This window comes from Montipora capricornis, chromosome 3, assembly GCF_036669925.1.
Source record: "Montipora capricornis isolate CH-2021 chromosome 3, ASM3666992v2, whole genome shotgun sequence".
NCBI classification, from domain to species: domain Eukaryota; kingdom Metazoa; phylum Cnidaria; class Anthozoa; order Scleractinia; family Acroporidae; genus Montipora; species Montipora capricornis.
In genome coordinates, this window is record NC_090885.1 from 19,374,326 (window position 1) to 19,390,191 (window position 15,866).

The window sequence follows — 15,866 nt, forward strand, 5'->3', positions numbered from 1 at the left end:
TCATAGAGTGGAGAGAAAGATCTTTACAACAGTGCACTTTCTCTCCTCCACGAAACTTCCCGCACGTAACGCACGCGGTAACATTATCCGCGGGAAAATTGATATCATCTAAAAATAACCTAAGAGGGATTACGATGGGAATAGGGCCAATACGAGGGATTACTTCTCTTACCTTCATAATCTCTTGGTGATACTGACGCAACTCCGACGCAACTGTGTATCTGTTCCTGGGTTCCCTGCTCACCAAAGACCTCGTGCGAAGGCCCCGCTGGCTAAGAGAAACGATGGCATCTGGGAACGAGAATGGTGGTTTTCTTGCTCAAATCACGCAACTTGTGTAACACGTACAGCAGAAGATGTTTATGGTGAGATATTTAAATGTGCCCTACAGACTAGGTGCCCGGGCTTTCAGCACATCATTTGAAAGGAAATCGAAGCAGAATTTTCAGTTCGTCGTGGTTGGCGGTGGATCAGGGGGTCTTTCTATTTCAGCCACACTATGTCGAAAATATCCCCATGCCACCGCTATTATTGAACCCTCCGAGGTAAGGTGAATAATTGTCTTTTTTTCGTGAACTTTTGCTATTGGAGTTTCTTTAGTCTGGAGAAACCAAGAAGGTAACGCGTGTCAATAGGCTACTGTGAAAGCTCATAAGCGGAAGTCTGAATTATGAAAGTTTCTTCAAACTGTACATTTGTTCCAATCGAACCTTACGCATTTTGATTTCACTTGAGACTTTATATCCCAGACTATTTCGATCTCAGTTACCCAAAGAAATATCACTTTTTCTTTATTGCGCGAGTTTCTCTTTATTGACCTTTTAAACCTGTATTTGGCGAAGACGTCCTGTACGTGAGTTTTTTTCGCGCGCGTGCATGTTCACATGCACAGCTCTCTTTTTCGTACCGGGGCCTCAATTAATACATTTATAAGAAAGCAAAAAGAAAACGCAAACTGTAAATGGAAATATTCAAATCAATCAAGTACTTTACTTGCGATGAAAAACTATAGCGTAACCATAACCTTAAGAAAAGTGTTACAAACCTCCTAGGCCTTAGGAGTGTTTGGGTAGGATGGGCAAGTGGGAAATTGCAAGGGAGGGGACATTGCTAAAAAGTCAAAGCTCTGGCATTTTATTTATGAAACATAGAACGTGTTCACTTTCACTTCTTGACATGTAACTTTGGTTGTATCTTCTGTATCAATATTATTCAAAAAGGAAAACAGTATGCTGTCAAATTATATGCTTCATCATGTGGCAAAGTCACCATGGAAGCGCAATATCTGTGCTTTGATAATCCACCGTACCATTGAAATGTCAACATGGACAGCATGAAGAAAGTTGAGCCAGCATTTTACTGCTAGGTGTTCTTGTTTTTTTTGTTCTCATCATTTCATACAGTACAAGGAAACCAAACTCCCTCATTCTCCTACATTGTACTCGTTATACATCTCCAGGTTGCAAGGTAACCATTCAAATCCTCCAATAAGTCACCACACAGAGTTTTAATATTATTTGACAATTAGCTTAATATATGTGCAAATATAAAAACAAAAAAACCAAACAAAAGGCAACATATTTGATACTGGTTCACCTGTTCTATTCCTGACCCATGGCTATTAAGGAAATGAGGTATTGTAACCAAAATTAATGCTTGGACAAGGAAGGTTCTTCCTTTCTTCAAATTTCCTTATCTGTTCTTTAGAGAAATAAATTTGCAAATTAAGGCCTTTCAAGTCCAAGAAAAAGTGCCAAAACTTGGCGTTGGACTCAGACTTACATGGCACAGGATCTAAAATATTGTCTGATGTCTTTTGTCACCAGAATCATTATTATCAACCGCTTTGGACTTTAGTGGGAGGCGGTATTGAACGCTTGGAGGAATCAGTGCGAGCGACTGGCAGTCTTATACCACCTGGTTGTACTTGGTTTAAAAGTAAAGTTGTGGAATTCAACCCTGACAAGAATATTGTTGTCACAGCTGATGGAAAAGAGGTGAGTAATTTTGACATCTTATGTCAATTTTTTAGTGTAAGATCACTTAGTATTCAGCGGTATAATGAGCATTTCGAGATAACACCATTCGGGATCCAATATACATTTTTCACCAAAGCTTACAAGTCCTTGGGTAAGTGGCATGATGAAAATTAATAGTTGTTGCATTATGCCATAGCCATAATTAGTCACATTTATTAAAGTCTAGTGATGCAAGTCTAGGAGCATCTTTCATTAAGTAAATTAAGACAAATGAAGACAACTCAAGCCAATTTAGTTACACTGTAGGTTGAATGCAGTGGTTTTTAGGTGTGTTTAAAATCCATAAAAAAAATTGTCCAGTTATTATTGTTATTGTTATCATTTTGACTTGCGAAAGTGTCATAAAAAAGATGGAAAATGTATTTAGCAAGTGTTAAGAACAAACTTCATTAAATTCAATGAAATAACATTGTTAAGCTAGTGTAAGTTATGGAATGGAATGCTCATGTGATGCATCTGGGAGACTTTTTTGAAAGATCTGTCCTTGTTCAACATGATTGTGCTCAACTCTAGCCTTTTGTGTGACTATAACAAAGTTATATTCTAGCAAATATTATCACTCAAGTTTATGGTCATTGTTGTAATCATGCTAAACTGCCAATTGGACCTTTCTTGCTTAACAAAATGAAGACTGAGAGAGTTATAAATATTACAGCCTGGCTCTCTGACACCTTGTGGTGAGAACTCAGGTTATGAGTTTATTTACAGCTTGTAGAGAATTACTGGTCAGGAGAAACTTACCCAACTATAGAAACACACCTCTACAACTTATAAGAGCTCTTATGACTAGTACAGTTCAGGAAGTGAGACATGACTTGTAAAGCTTAACCTGTTCATCCCTATTGACAAGCAAAATCGTTTCGCATTAGACCGAGTTAATTCTACAAATAATGGCTGTCTTAGGAGGGAGAGGGTTAAAGGCATATAGCGGTAGTTTTTGAAAGGTCTTCATGTATGACCAAAGATGTAACATGCATGAATCCACTCATCCCTGCACTGGCCAGTTTTTTGATGAGTATTAAAATCGTCTGGTGATAGAAAGAGTAAAGACAGTGGTAATCTTATGAGGGATAGGGTTAATATGAATGTTTTTTTGGAGAAAGTAGTTTAGTTAGTGTTTTTGATCAAGGAGGAATACAGAAACTGAGTTGCAATCTTAACATGATGAAAAAAAAGATCCTTTATATTGTACATGCAAGTAAATGATGTCCTAAAATTTAACTTGATGGAAAGATTAGATCATTGGTTTCTTTTTTCCATTCATTTTCAGATTGGTTATGAATTTCTGATTGTGGCTGTTGGCCTTCAGCTGAGATTTGATAAGGTAGGGAATATTAAGGCATTCAATAATAATGATTTTACATATTAATTTTCATGAATTTATTTCTATAAAATAAAATAAGATACTATTAATAGTATTTAGACAAGTCATTGCTCCGCAAAATATAGTACCAGCAGTCAATCACTTAATTATGATATAACTCGTCAGTTTAATTAACCATTCATGATTACATGTATACTTTGTAAACTTTGTTAAGACAAAATTATCATGCACCTTCTACATGTAGCTTTTCTTGGGTCTCCCTGAGCTAGAACTTACTGGACTGTAATTATGGAGTGAAGTTCAAGTGTAGAACGTTGTAAGAAATTGCGAATGGAAATCGATAAAACTTACCACATGGCTTTTCGTAGTTGTCCTTTAATACTCACACGGAGTTTCAGAAAAAATATTTAGCAATTATTAAATGAGGCTGAGTAGGATATGAAGAATTCTGCAGGTCAAGGAGGGTGTTATCCACCAAGGCCGAAGGCCGAGGTGGATAACATCCTCTGAGATAGATCTGCAGAATTCTTCATATTCTACGAAAGCCGAATTCAATAATTGTTTTTAGTTATTACATAGCAAGTAAGGAGGAGTAAATAGCCTTTATATAGCTCAACTTAGTTATATGATAAACTATACATAGCATTTACATATGTCTGGTTCTACATGGCGGTGTCAGCTTCCTACCTTTCCATTTTTCTCTTATGGAAGGTGAAGTGGACCTTATTTTTCTGAAACTCTGTGTGAGTATTAAGTGCAACTACATTTAAAGCCATGTATACATGTACAGTATGTGTCCTGTATTTTCGTATTATAAACCCTACATCGTCACTAATAGAGTGGCGTGGGTTAGCGATGATCACATCAGTAATGGTGTGACTGGGTTAACAAATCTTGTATGTTTTTCTTGTTTACTGTGTACGTTTTCATGTGTACAGTATATCATTCTTGTTGATGTTTATAGGTTGTTGGTCTTGAGCGAGCATTAGGGACGCCAGGTGTAGGGAGTAATTACTCTCCCTTGACAGTTAATGACACTTGGAAGGCCATACAAAATTTCCAAGAAGGAAATGCAATTTTTACTGTGCCAAATACCCCTATCAAATGTTTGGGTGCTCCACAGAAAATCATGTATTTGGCAGAAGCTTACTTCAGAGAGGTAATACTTAGATTATGTTGATATACTGTGTCAAATTGTCAAGGGCTACTTGAATAACAATTGATGACCAAAGTCTCATACTTAATTTGGGCGGAAAAAGTGTAGTGTACGTAATCATCTATTAGAACTGAAAATTTGGAAGTGTCATCTTAAAACCCGTTGGGACAGGAGGTCCGAGAAGTTGTAAGCATCAAAATAAACCCCTAGAAAATCGAGCTTGAAGATTTTTGCGTGGAGTTCACGGTCTGCTGAATAATTTATCTCCACCCCATACTTGAAAGCCAATTATGCGGAGAGGATCAGCGTTTGGGCCATTAGCCAAGGTAGCAGATTGCGCGTGAAGGCTGTCAATTGACACCCACTCATTTCACGTGTGACTGACATGATACATACGCCAATCATTTTTTGCCTGCAGATTATTGCAAGAAACAAAGAAAAGTGGTTTTTTAAGGGTTTTAAAATTAATTTTTCAAAATTTTTTTCGTGAAAATTTACTTCACAGCCCACCGAAGATTTGCAAAGACTAAAAATTTGAAGGAGAGGCCCAATTTTTCCTTTACTGAGACCTTATTAAAATTAAGTCTCTGGGAACTTAACCACATGTAAACTTACATGTAAGGTGTACTTTCACTGTAGCTTTGGAGTGTACCTTTAAAACTGGACCTGCTAACTTAAAGGTAAATTTGACAAATAATTATTAATAATTTTTTTTATGCCGGATAAAGTCATAGGGATATTGCACAGCAACACTCAACTCTTTACCGGATGATGAGGAACATTTTGCTTGCAAAATGTTCAGACAAATTTTGAAATCCATAGAATTATCTTATCTGTAAATAAGGAATTTTTTTCTTTCAAATTTGTACTTTATTAACCGTGGCATACCTGAAACCTAGTATATTAAAACGAAGTACAATGACCACTTTTAAATAGAAAGTCTTTGGGCATCTTATTTCAGGGGGAGTCAGGGTGGCTTAGTAGTAATCAACTGGCTGAGTTTCAGTCAATTTCAATCTGACTCTGAGGGTTTTCCTCCGTATACTCCAGTTTTCCTTCCTCATCAAAGTCGACTCTAGATCAATAACATCTGGGCGGATACCCTCATATTGGGTTAACCTCTGGTATCTCTCCCTTTCATTGTATTGAATGAATAAAATTGATTCGATCCTTACTTAAGGCAAGTACATTAAATTCTGCTTTTTTCAACAATGAACACATGTCCCGGGTGAAAATCTTTTAAGGATCATCGAGGATCTTCATTGATCAAGATCTTTAAAGATCCTTATAAAGATCTTTAATTAAGAGGCTGGATTCTTAAGGATCATTGAAAATCCCGGCCGAGATCCTTGAGGATCTTGAAAAGATCCTGAAAGATCTTTAAGGAACTTCAAATGCTTTTTTTTTCCTGGAATGGCATTGTCTGATGACCTGAAACAAGGAATTATCATTGAAATTGTCCAAGTGGAGGTGATTACGTTGTATATATGTACCTCTGTCTTCTTTATACTCTGTTGTCTTGTGTAGTATTAAAAGCATGTATAAGCACTGTTGTTCATCCAGGGAAATTGGCTGAGCAATCATCCAATAATATTATTATTTCACCTTAATTTAATTGTCCTATTCATTTAACAATAATATTTATTACATTTTTATATGAAGTGAGTACTGATAGTGAGTTAAAGGTCTATGTGATGCGAAATGATGTGAATTTTCATGACACCCTGAAGGCCCAAAAAGTAGAATTAAACATTTTAATGTGAACCACTTAAAGACTGTTGAACAACGTAAAAGAATTATACAGCAAAAGGAAAGAGAAGCATGGATGGACATACACAAATGGACAAGATTGAAATGATCAAATTTCATTTGGGTAATCTTGAAAAATGTTGGCCTAACGTATTTCAAGTTTATGACAAATCAACTGGATAAAGGCTGTTTTTGCTCAGAATCATCTTGTTTGTGATGTAATGATAATTTTACCAGTAAAGGAATTCCTGGCCAAATTACCATTTTCGAGTTTTAAACTAGTGATTACATGTAACTAAAGATTCCCCCGAAACACTTTAAAACAATGTGACGTATTGTATCCCTGTTAACCCTTTGATACCCAAACCGGTCTAAACCGTATTTTTTTCTGTCTAACGCCCGGGAACCCCCGGAAGTCAATGGGTTAAGCTGATCGATAGACTTACAGTACATGTAGTATTTAATCACCACCATGTTTGAATTTCCTTGAAGTCCTTGTTATGAGGATGATTAAATTATGACAAGATAAGTTTTTTTTTACCTTGAGCAGCATGGTGTCCGAGACAAAGCAACTGTGATGTTTAACACATCCTTGGACAAGATCTTTGGTGTAAAGAAATATGCAGATTCCTTGATGAGTATAGTTAAGAAAAGGGATATACAGCTGAACTTCAAAAGGAACTTGATTGAAATCAGACCAGAAACAAAGGAAGCTATCTTTCAGATCCTGGATGACCGTCCACAAACTGAGACGAAGTTGGAAACTTACAAGGTGAGATTATGGAATAAAATTATAAATTAATTAACCCTTTGACACCCAAACGGGCTTAAACCAGCCAGACTTAGTATTTTACTCTGTCTAACGCCAGACGATTTTACTCGTCAGTAGGGAACCCCAGGGAGTCAATGGGTTAATCACTCAATGTCCCATTAACATAAATATTATATAATTTATAAATAGTAGTCTTAAATAGCATGCCTTGGATACTGTTGTCATGTACATGTACATCGTATTTTCTGTCAAAATAGTAAAATAATATGTCTCTTGGTACAATCATGTAAAGGGCAGGATTTGGGTGGTGATGCTCTGAGCCATGCAATAATCCCCTTCTCCAAACTAAAATTTGTAATAATAATTTCTTAATCCCTTTGTAATTTGTTACAGTATGAAATGATTCATGTAACACCTCCCATGGGACCACCAGATTGCCTACGTGGAAGTCCTATCTCTGACAGCAGCGGATTTGTAGATGTTGACAAGATCACCATGAGACACAAAAAGTATCCAAATATATTTGCCATCGGTGATTGCGCCAATTCACCCAATGGAAAGACTGCTGCAGCTGTTGCTGGTCAGACTGGTGTGGTTAAAGCAAACCTGTTTGCTCTACTGGATGGAAAGCCCATGCCAGCTCAGGTACAGTATTTAAGCCTCATCTTTTTCATATCTTGGGTGCATACAGTATGTGAACAATGTGTACACATACAGTGTAATGTATAACTACACTGTCTACATCATATTGGTGTGCCTGTGGTTGAGACTGTCACATTAAAATTGGTGTGATTTTAGATTTAATATTATTATTGAAAGATGGTTTAGGTTCTATAAGCTTCTTTGTTTTTCATCTTGGGACGTTAAAGTATCGTGTAGACATTAATATGTTTTTAATTATACACTTTATGACCTTCATTGTTTGCGTGGCCTACATGTAGCTGTGGTTAAAACTGTTGTGTACCCAGCAAAATACTGTAACATTAAAATTGGTGCAATTAAGTGAAGATATACAATTTGTAGTTGGAAAGCTTCAAAATATCTTTCTGTTTTCAATTAAGAACAAAACAAAAAAACCCGCACTTCAAATCAGCGAGAAAAACAGTTGCAGTGAACGGGGTTGAGATGTTAGTGTGAATATTTTCTTTTTCTTAATATGGCCAAAGAGGCTTGAAAATTTACGTACACATTAGTTGGATAATACCGTTCATCCACAGACAATGAGTACTTTTGATTTGTAGAACCAGAACTAGCGTTACGCGACTAGTTTTTGCACTAAATTTTTAACCATCACGCCAAAAATAAATTGATCGTTTGATCTGTGGTTTGGTTCGTTCGGTTTGATTCGTTTGTAAAACACTGGGTTTCCTTCACTTTAACCGTTCCTTTAAGATATTTCTTTTGTACATTACCGAAAATACACGTTAAAATTCCACTAGCCGTGAAATGCGCGCAAACAAAACAACTGGCTCGTTATGCTTCACTAAACAAGTTTGGTTGCCTAGCACGTGACAATTTTTACTCAATACGTGACTAATTCTCTCACGCAAAGTACAAACTTACATAAACTTTATTCAAGTGTCTATAACTATTTAGCTCTTAGCTAAGAGCTAATTGAAATAAACTTTTAAAAAACGCTTTAAACCTTTCTTTTTTACCATTCTTTCAAACGATAGCTGCCGCGAACCAAACGAACGATAGAAAGGTTAAAGCGATACAAACGATAGAAACGAAATTAAAAGTGCGATGTTTCGGATCAAAATGTAACACGTCCAACGAAAAATTTTCGGATTCCACCAACTTTGTCTTTGTGCTGTCCGCTAACAAAGCAAAATCAACACAAGGAAAGTATCAAAATAAACAGCAGACATAATAGACAAGCTTTTATTTTCGGTATTATTCCAGATAAATACTTTGTAACAAAGAAATAACAGATAAACTTCGGGTATTGTCGGTAAGCGTTTGACAACCAATACCGTGCGCAAGGCCAAATTTATACGTAAGTCGTCTTTTGTCCTTGTTTTGCTCACTTTTTGTATACAATCAAATATATTTTTGCACCATTGAAAAAGAAATCTTATTGATCACTGCAATAATTTAACTGTTTTTTTTTTATATCTCTAGCGCAAAAACCTCGTTTTAGGAAAAGACTAACTGCTTGACGAAGTTACAATCCCATCTTCATCTCGCAGTGAATGTTACCGGTTTTTGTGAACGCGTTCAAAGGAACGCGTTCTTTTTCTTGTAAATGCGTTACATGGAACGCGTCCAATGGAACACAAGAGAACAGAGCTGGAACGGATTCGGAACGGGTATAGAACGGATATAGAACGGATAAGAGAACGGAAATTGAACGAATATGTAACGCGTTCCGTTCAGCGTTCCCTGTACATGTTAGGTTAATTCTGAGCGGTACTGTATGGGAGGTCAAGACAATTTCCCTTTCTTTAATTGCTTTAGCAAACTGAATCAGAATGGCTTAATTATAAATGTTATAATGCTATTCAAAATCTTGTAAAGATCGACAATTAATTGCCAAGTGCCAGCTTGTCACTGCTTTTAAAAGCTTATTGGTATAAGTTCAGTCTTGGTTCATGATTTATCAGTGGTTATATGTATATAAAAGGATTACTGGTAAATGATATTATTATTTTTCTTCCTTTGTCATTGACAGTACGATGGATACACGTCATGTCCTCTTGTCACTGGTTACAGCAAACTCATCCTGGCTGAATTTGACTACAACGGTAACCCCCTGGAGACTTTTCCTTTTGATCAAGGAAAGGTTAGTAGACCAGTGGATTCCTTATCATTGGTGGTGTTTAGATATCAAATTTGGGTTTCCTTTTTCAAGTGAAGAAAAAAATGCAAACAGTGGCACCATCCATGTAATGTAAATGTAAGTGATTAATTAATAAATTATTCTTTCAGTAACAGCCAGTTCTCTGTTTGTAAAATCATCCTTATTTTGTGTTGAACTCCCCTCTCTGCTAGCCCTGCCCCCACCCTGGCCTTTGTAGTGGGTGCATAATTTATCAGATAGTACTCTGTAAGAACTGCTCTACAATTAACATTGAAAGGTCGTGTTTGAACATTTTTCACTTTACAGTCAGTGGCAATATTAAAAGTTGTGAACTATCTGAATTGACTATGTTGTGTTAAACTGCATTAATCAAACAGATCATTAAATGTATTACTCTTATTTCTAGCTACCCGAGTTCCCAAGCTCATCAACTGCCGATTAGTTTAAATGGTCATATATATTTTATTTTTTCAGGAGCGGTATTCAATGTACTACATGAAGAAAGATATTCTCCCTGAAGTCTACTGGAATGGATTAGTCCGGTAAATGTTGGCTTTAGATAACAGCTTTAATTTTCACTCAAATGAAATCACAACAGCAATAATTATTATTATCTTTGTGGGCATGAGACAATGCAAGAACAATTTGGACAATAGAAAGGTCCGATTATTTAGACCATTGCAATCAAAGTGGACCAATTTCAGACTCAGGTTGTCCCAAATGATTCAGTCAGAGCAAAGTGAAAGAGACCATTTTTTTTTTTTTTTACTTTCACTCGAAATTAAATTATTTTCCAAAACGTTTTACTGAATGGGAAGTTACCACTAAAACCAAGAACACAGGGAAATTGGAGCAATGCATAGTACTCAATTTTTCACCATAATACTAACTTGAGGGTAAGTGTAGAGGTTACTCTCTTAATTTGCTTTTACTGGTGTTTGGTGATCCATCATCCCTAGGGCATACTAATCATTAGTCCAAAACGACTTTAATTTAACACTAAAAATAATCCAAGGGTAATGGTTACCTTTGAAGTGATGATGATACAGTACAATGCAATACCTTATTGACATATTCCCCTCCCATACCTTTTCAGTGACATTAATACTAGTAATATTACCAAAAAAAGAGTCAAAATTTACAACATAAAACTACTGGTATATCTAAGTTAGAACAGTTTAACACAAGAAAATTATATATTTTACTGTGTTCGTAAACAAAGTAGCTGTCCAGACTCTGAATCAGGCATTGGTTATTAGTGTTTAGACTCAAGAATTCTCATTAATTAATTAGTTTGTTAATAATTCACTGCTTTGCCTTTTCTTAGGGGCCTTTGGCCAGGAGTTTCACCGCTTAGGAAGACTCTTCATTTGGGATTGAAGGATTAGATGCCAGATTCCAGTAATGTTGTCACTGGTTCAACCTCAACCATGCATGCATTTCAAAAGGGCCTGGCGCACTTCTCCACTTGCTACTGATGCTGCTCATTACTTAAGTCTAAGCTAGTTTAGCCACTGTTACAGTAGCAGGTCATGTTGAATTTCTGAAGTCAACGGGCAACAGCAACAAAAGCATCGCCACTTCAAAATATTAAAATACATGTACCAGTAACAATAAATATTGGTGCTATCGTAACAGCTTTTTTAATTACTCTCCATATGGTTTGCACTGTGCTAAGAACAGATTAAGAACAACATATGTCACATTCATGTGTTGAGTTTAACCTGAAGCATTGAAGCTGTGGTCATTTTACAATTTGCAGTTACTTAGTTGAATGGTAAGGAAATTATTGAACTGTTAATGCTGCAGAGGATGCAGAGCTGATTTTTCCGAGTGTGCCAATTGCTAGAAAAAAAGAACCCTTCGTAGCTTAACGTTGAAATGAAACATTTGGAGGGAGAAAGGCTACAGTACATGGACATCATTCAAAAAAATCAATGCAAGTTAACAGGAGAACAAAAATTAATTAATACTGAGAGACAATGGAGAATTTGGTGTCATGTGCTCACATCCTGCGAAGGATGTAAAAATTCAGTCATTTCACATTATATACATGACTGTATTTTTTACGGAGGACTGTTAAAGTGAAAAGAAAAAGTATGCATGGTGAAGCCACTGTTTTTGCTTGTTACAATAATAGGCACATTCACATTGCATTGTTCTAGTTGCTGCATGTTGTCATTGTGTAAGGTGTCAGTTGTCTTCATGAGTTATTAAGCAGCCACTTTAACCAAACTTTTTATGTGTAAGTCGCATTAGTGCTTCAGCCATAGAACCTGCCTGTGCTGAACAACTTCTAGAAGCCTTGCCTCATACAAGCTTTTCGAAATAACTTGATATTACCCTCTACTTTTTGTTGTTAGTGATGGTCTGATAACGCTAAAGATTCCTTGCCCGACCCTTTTGTAAAGATGGCCAATTTGGACAGAGTTGCATTGTAGCCTATTCTAGTAGTGTCAATTACATGCATGTAGCAGAATTTAAGTCCTTCCCTTTGTGCTTTCATGCAATAGTTTTTATTGATCCACCAGTGAACGTTTTTCATGCATGCACAAATAAGCACATCTGTAGAAATTATTTAACATGCATTAATTAGCCCACTGACTCCCGGGGGTTTCCCATTGAGGAGTAAAATCGTCTGGCGTTAGACAGAGTAAAATACTAAGTATGACTGGTTCAGGCCGGCTTAATGGGAGTCAAAGGGTTAATTAAACAGCAATACACATTCACTGCAGGTAAAATTAATGATCTAGCAGTAATACAGAATAAATAGTCAAGAATAATATTGTTGATGCACATAAAAACAGTTGCAGTTTAGCATTAGTGTTAGATACAAAGCATACAATGTACATGAAGATATAAAATTTACTATAAAAGTGATGTAAAGTGCATGTATCTTTTTCTCAACTTGGTTTGCATTGAGGAGACATGATTGCAGGAACTGTGGCCTTAAATTCAAATGCTGGTCAAAGAAAAATAATATAATTAGGTATAAATATAATTTCTGGGAACAGTAGCCATTTTGGTGACTTTTGAAGCCTAGTGCATTTGAGAGAAGTCATTGTGATTGTGTGCTATACTGTAAACTGTAGAGATGATGATGATGAACTTTATTAATGATTCGAGAATCTCTAGCGCATAGCACAATAAAAAAGTTATTTGAAAGGTTGATCAGACTTGTGGATTATACTGTATACATTCTACTGGTGACTCTGTAGTATATACTAAAGCAACTCCAACACCTTCAAATTGGCTAACCTTAGGCCTAAACATCGTGTTTAGACCAAACAAGGCTTAAGTTAAGCATTAGTAATTAGGTTTTGTAGCAAGTGGTGTGTGAAAAGTGACCTGGGATGGGTTGTTTGAAAGCCGATTAACCTATAAATCCAGGATTAGCGTAAACTTTGTTTCACGTTTTCCACTTTTTGGTGAAAGTTTCTTTTGCTTACTTTTATTTTGTTTAAGATTGACTTCCTAAAGATTGACGAAAAACATACGGGAAAAATTAATAGCTAATCTCTAAAACAATATTTTCAGTTTATTTCAAATCAAAACAATTTCTTCCCAAGTACTTACAGCGGTTACCATCCTCCCCGGGGGGGCACCCCTAAGCGAGACGACGAGCATCCCCGTCTGTTTCATATGGGAGTTCCCCACCCCCCCCGGGCCATCCTCACGCGCCCCTCAACGACTTTTTTTTTTAATTTTTCGAAACTGAATTTGGGTGTCGGACGTCAATCAATCAATTTAGCTTCGAAAAATGAAGACAAAATCGTTGAGGGGCGCGTGTGACTGATAACCGCTGTAAGCTCAGACCGAACGCTTTCGCCTTCACAATAATTCACTGTTCACGATCACAAAATACTTCTTATTTCTTTGTGGTAGTAGATTGGAAATACAGCCCTTGTCAGTTGTCATTGGTTAAATAGAAGAGACTGGTCCTGTCTTAAATAGTGGTGCACCCGGATCTTCGTGGAAGCTATGTAAAAAGCAATCATCTGGCACACCAATTTCATTTCATTAGGGAAGCCGACTCTAAGAAGAAGATTGTTGGATTTGAATGCAATTCTTACAAAACAATGATGTCAACGACCTCCCAGTCGTGCTTGCGATTGACTTCATTCTGGTAATTTGACCAAGGTCAGAACTGAGTAATCTAAACAAGATGCATATCTGTGTCCTAAAACATGGACAAAATTTAAACTTTTATTTGCATACATGTTAGCTCTTTCGCGCTGTTACGGTGTTCGACCTGACTAAAAGCCACTGCAAGGCTTTTCGTTTTCCCTTTTCTTTTGCCTGAGGTAGTTAAGGGACCTATCGCAATAACACGGTACAAATTGAGAAAACGATGAAATTGACCTATGGCAATAGAAAAACCAGTGGAACTTAATTTCAGCTGCTGACTCGGAGCTAAACAACCTGAAGAAACTCCTTATTCTGACCACACTGACACGAGAGATTCAATATGGAGTTTATTTAGGATGAGTCAGTCAGTCATCTGATACAATGGATCTAAATAGAGACAAAAAAGGGTAATAAGGTAATAACACTCAGTGACATACGACAAAAGGGACTAAATACCCAAACTTTGGGAAACTGACAACCTAGAAACCAAACTATTATCGATATAGCCATTTTTAGCATGCAGAAACTGATTTCCATTTACCATGCCTTTGAAAAAGCCTATCCTCAACACCTGCATTGGCAGCAGCAGAAGCACCACCTGCCATTAAAGAATGCGTGCCAAACGTCGTAATGTCAGGAACAATATCCTTGAAACTACTTTTAAAATAATCTCTAATACTGGAGTAACTTATTGGCTTATTGACTGAAACGAGGGTATGACCTAACCTAGTCTTAGCGAGGGCCCTAAAAACATAATGATCAGCGTCAACAGGAAAACGCTCAACTTGAGATAAATAACGCTTGAAAATCCTTACAGGACAGGTAGCACTATTTGGACTTTCGGCAATAACAACCTGGTTGCCTTTCCTAAGCTGGTCAGTCTTACTCATATTAAGATTGACAGCAACGTAGCCATCATGGAAAATAACATCACCATACTTTATGTGTAACACTTCTTCTATTCTGAAAAATCCGGCAAATGTCAAAAGAAAAATACAAGCCTTCCTCAGTTCCAGCAAGTTGTCCAAATTAGAGGATTCAACCAGCTTCGTGATCATTTCAGGTGAAATCGGCTCCTTCTTGTTGACCAGGCGACGGTTCCAATTAACCTCTTGGCAGCTCTACTAATAGAATGAACGATGGGACTGACAGTAGGAGAAGGAATGCCAGCCAAATTGTGAGCCCACTGAATTCCGTAAATAGCAGAATCCACCGCGGAATGGGACTGCGTTGTGTCCAACACATGCTGGAGGTGAAGGCCACGTGCTCATGGGCCTTTGAGGAAGCAAAACCTCTCCAGCGTAGAAAAGCGCGTCTATATGCATCAGTCGTTCCATTTGCTTTCGACGCGAGAACAGTAGACTTCAACCTGGTAGCCAATTCCTTTAAAGATGGATCGGACAGCTCAGCAAACGAAGACCAGATACCCGAACTGAAAACATCTGAAAAGAAACAGGAAAAAAGAACGGAAAAAATAATAACAATGCATGCCCGAAAACATGCCACAGCACCAAGGGGGGCAAAGAAAAATTCTAAAGGGCACCAGGAGCTGACACAATACAAACACGATATTGAAACATACCACGCCACGCGGACTGTTCAAAAGAGACTAAAAAGTTACCTGGTGGCTAACAGTACGTAGTTTAAGATCTACAACGCCGACGTCGACGAAAACGTCACCTCAAAATATGACGTTGCAGTATCGTAAGTTTCTCCCGGTTTGGCCATCTCGTTTGCGTCTTACAATGTGGCCGAAGCATCCTAAAAATAAATTGGTACAAGCGGTTTCAGAGCAAAAATAGAGAACGAAAGATTCACATTTGAACGCTCACGTTGTCGTCAAAACCTCAGATTTTGTGAGTTCACGTCGTTGTTGTGCAGAGAACCGCACGTTT

At 37.2% G+C, this 15,866-nt stretch overlaps 1 protein-coding gene across 1 annotated transcript; it reads left to right on the forward strand.

The window, feature by feature from the left end:
• Window positions 1-238: 238 nt before the first annotated feature.
• LOC138040840 (sulfide:quinone oxidoreductase, mitochondrial-like) lies at window positions 239-13,012 on the forward strand. The gene is made up of 9 exons (XM_068886528.1): window positions 239-545; window positions 1,827-1,997; window positions 3,310-3,363; window positions 4,328-4,522; window positions 6,819-7,040; window positions 7,434-7,685; window positions 9,715-9,825; window positions 10,318-10,385; window positions 11,171-13,012. Exons 1-9 carry the CDS (start codon window positions 357-359, stop codon window positions 11,229-11,231), a joined length of 1,323 nt encoding a protein of 440 aa, XP_068742629.1. The 5' UTR covers window positions 239-356; the 3' UTR covers window positions 11,232-13,012.
• The last annotated feature ends 2,854 nt before the right edge of the window (window positions 13,013-15,866 follow it).

Coding starts and splice junctions, on each gene's coding strand:
- LOC138040840 (XM_068886528.1), top strand. CDS start 357: ATGTTTATGGTGAGATATTTAAATGTGCCCTACAGACTAGGTGCCCGG. Junction 7,686..9,714: donor GAAAGCCCATGCCAGCTCAG/GTACAGTATTTA, acceptor TGTCATTGACAG/TACGATGGATACACGTCATG. Junction 10,386..11,170: donor TACTGGAATGGATTAGTCCG/GTAAATGTTGGC, acceptor GCCTTTTCTTAG/GGGCCTTTGGCCAGGAGTTT.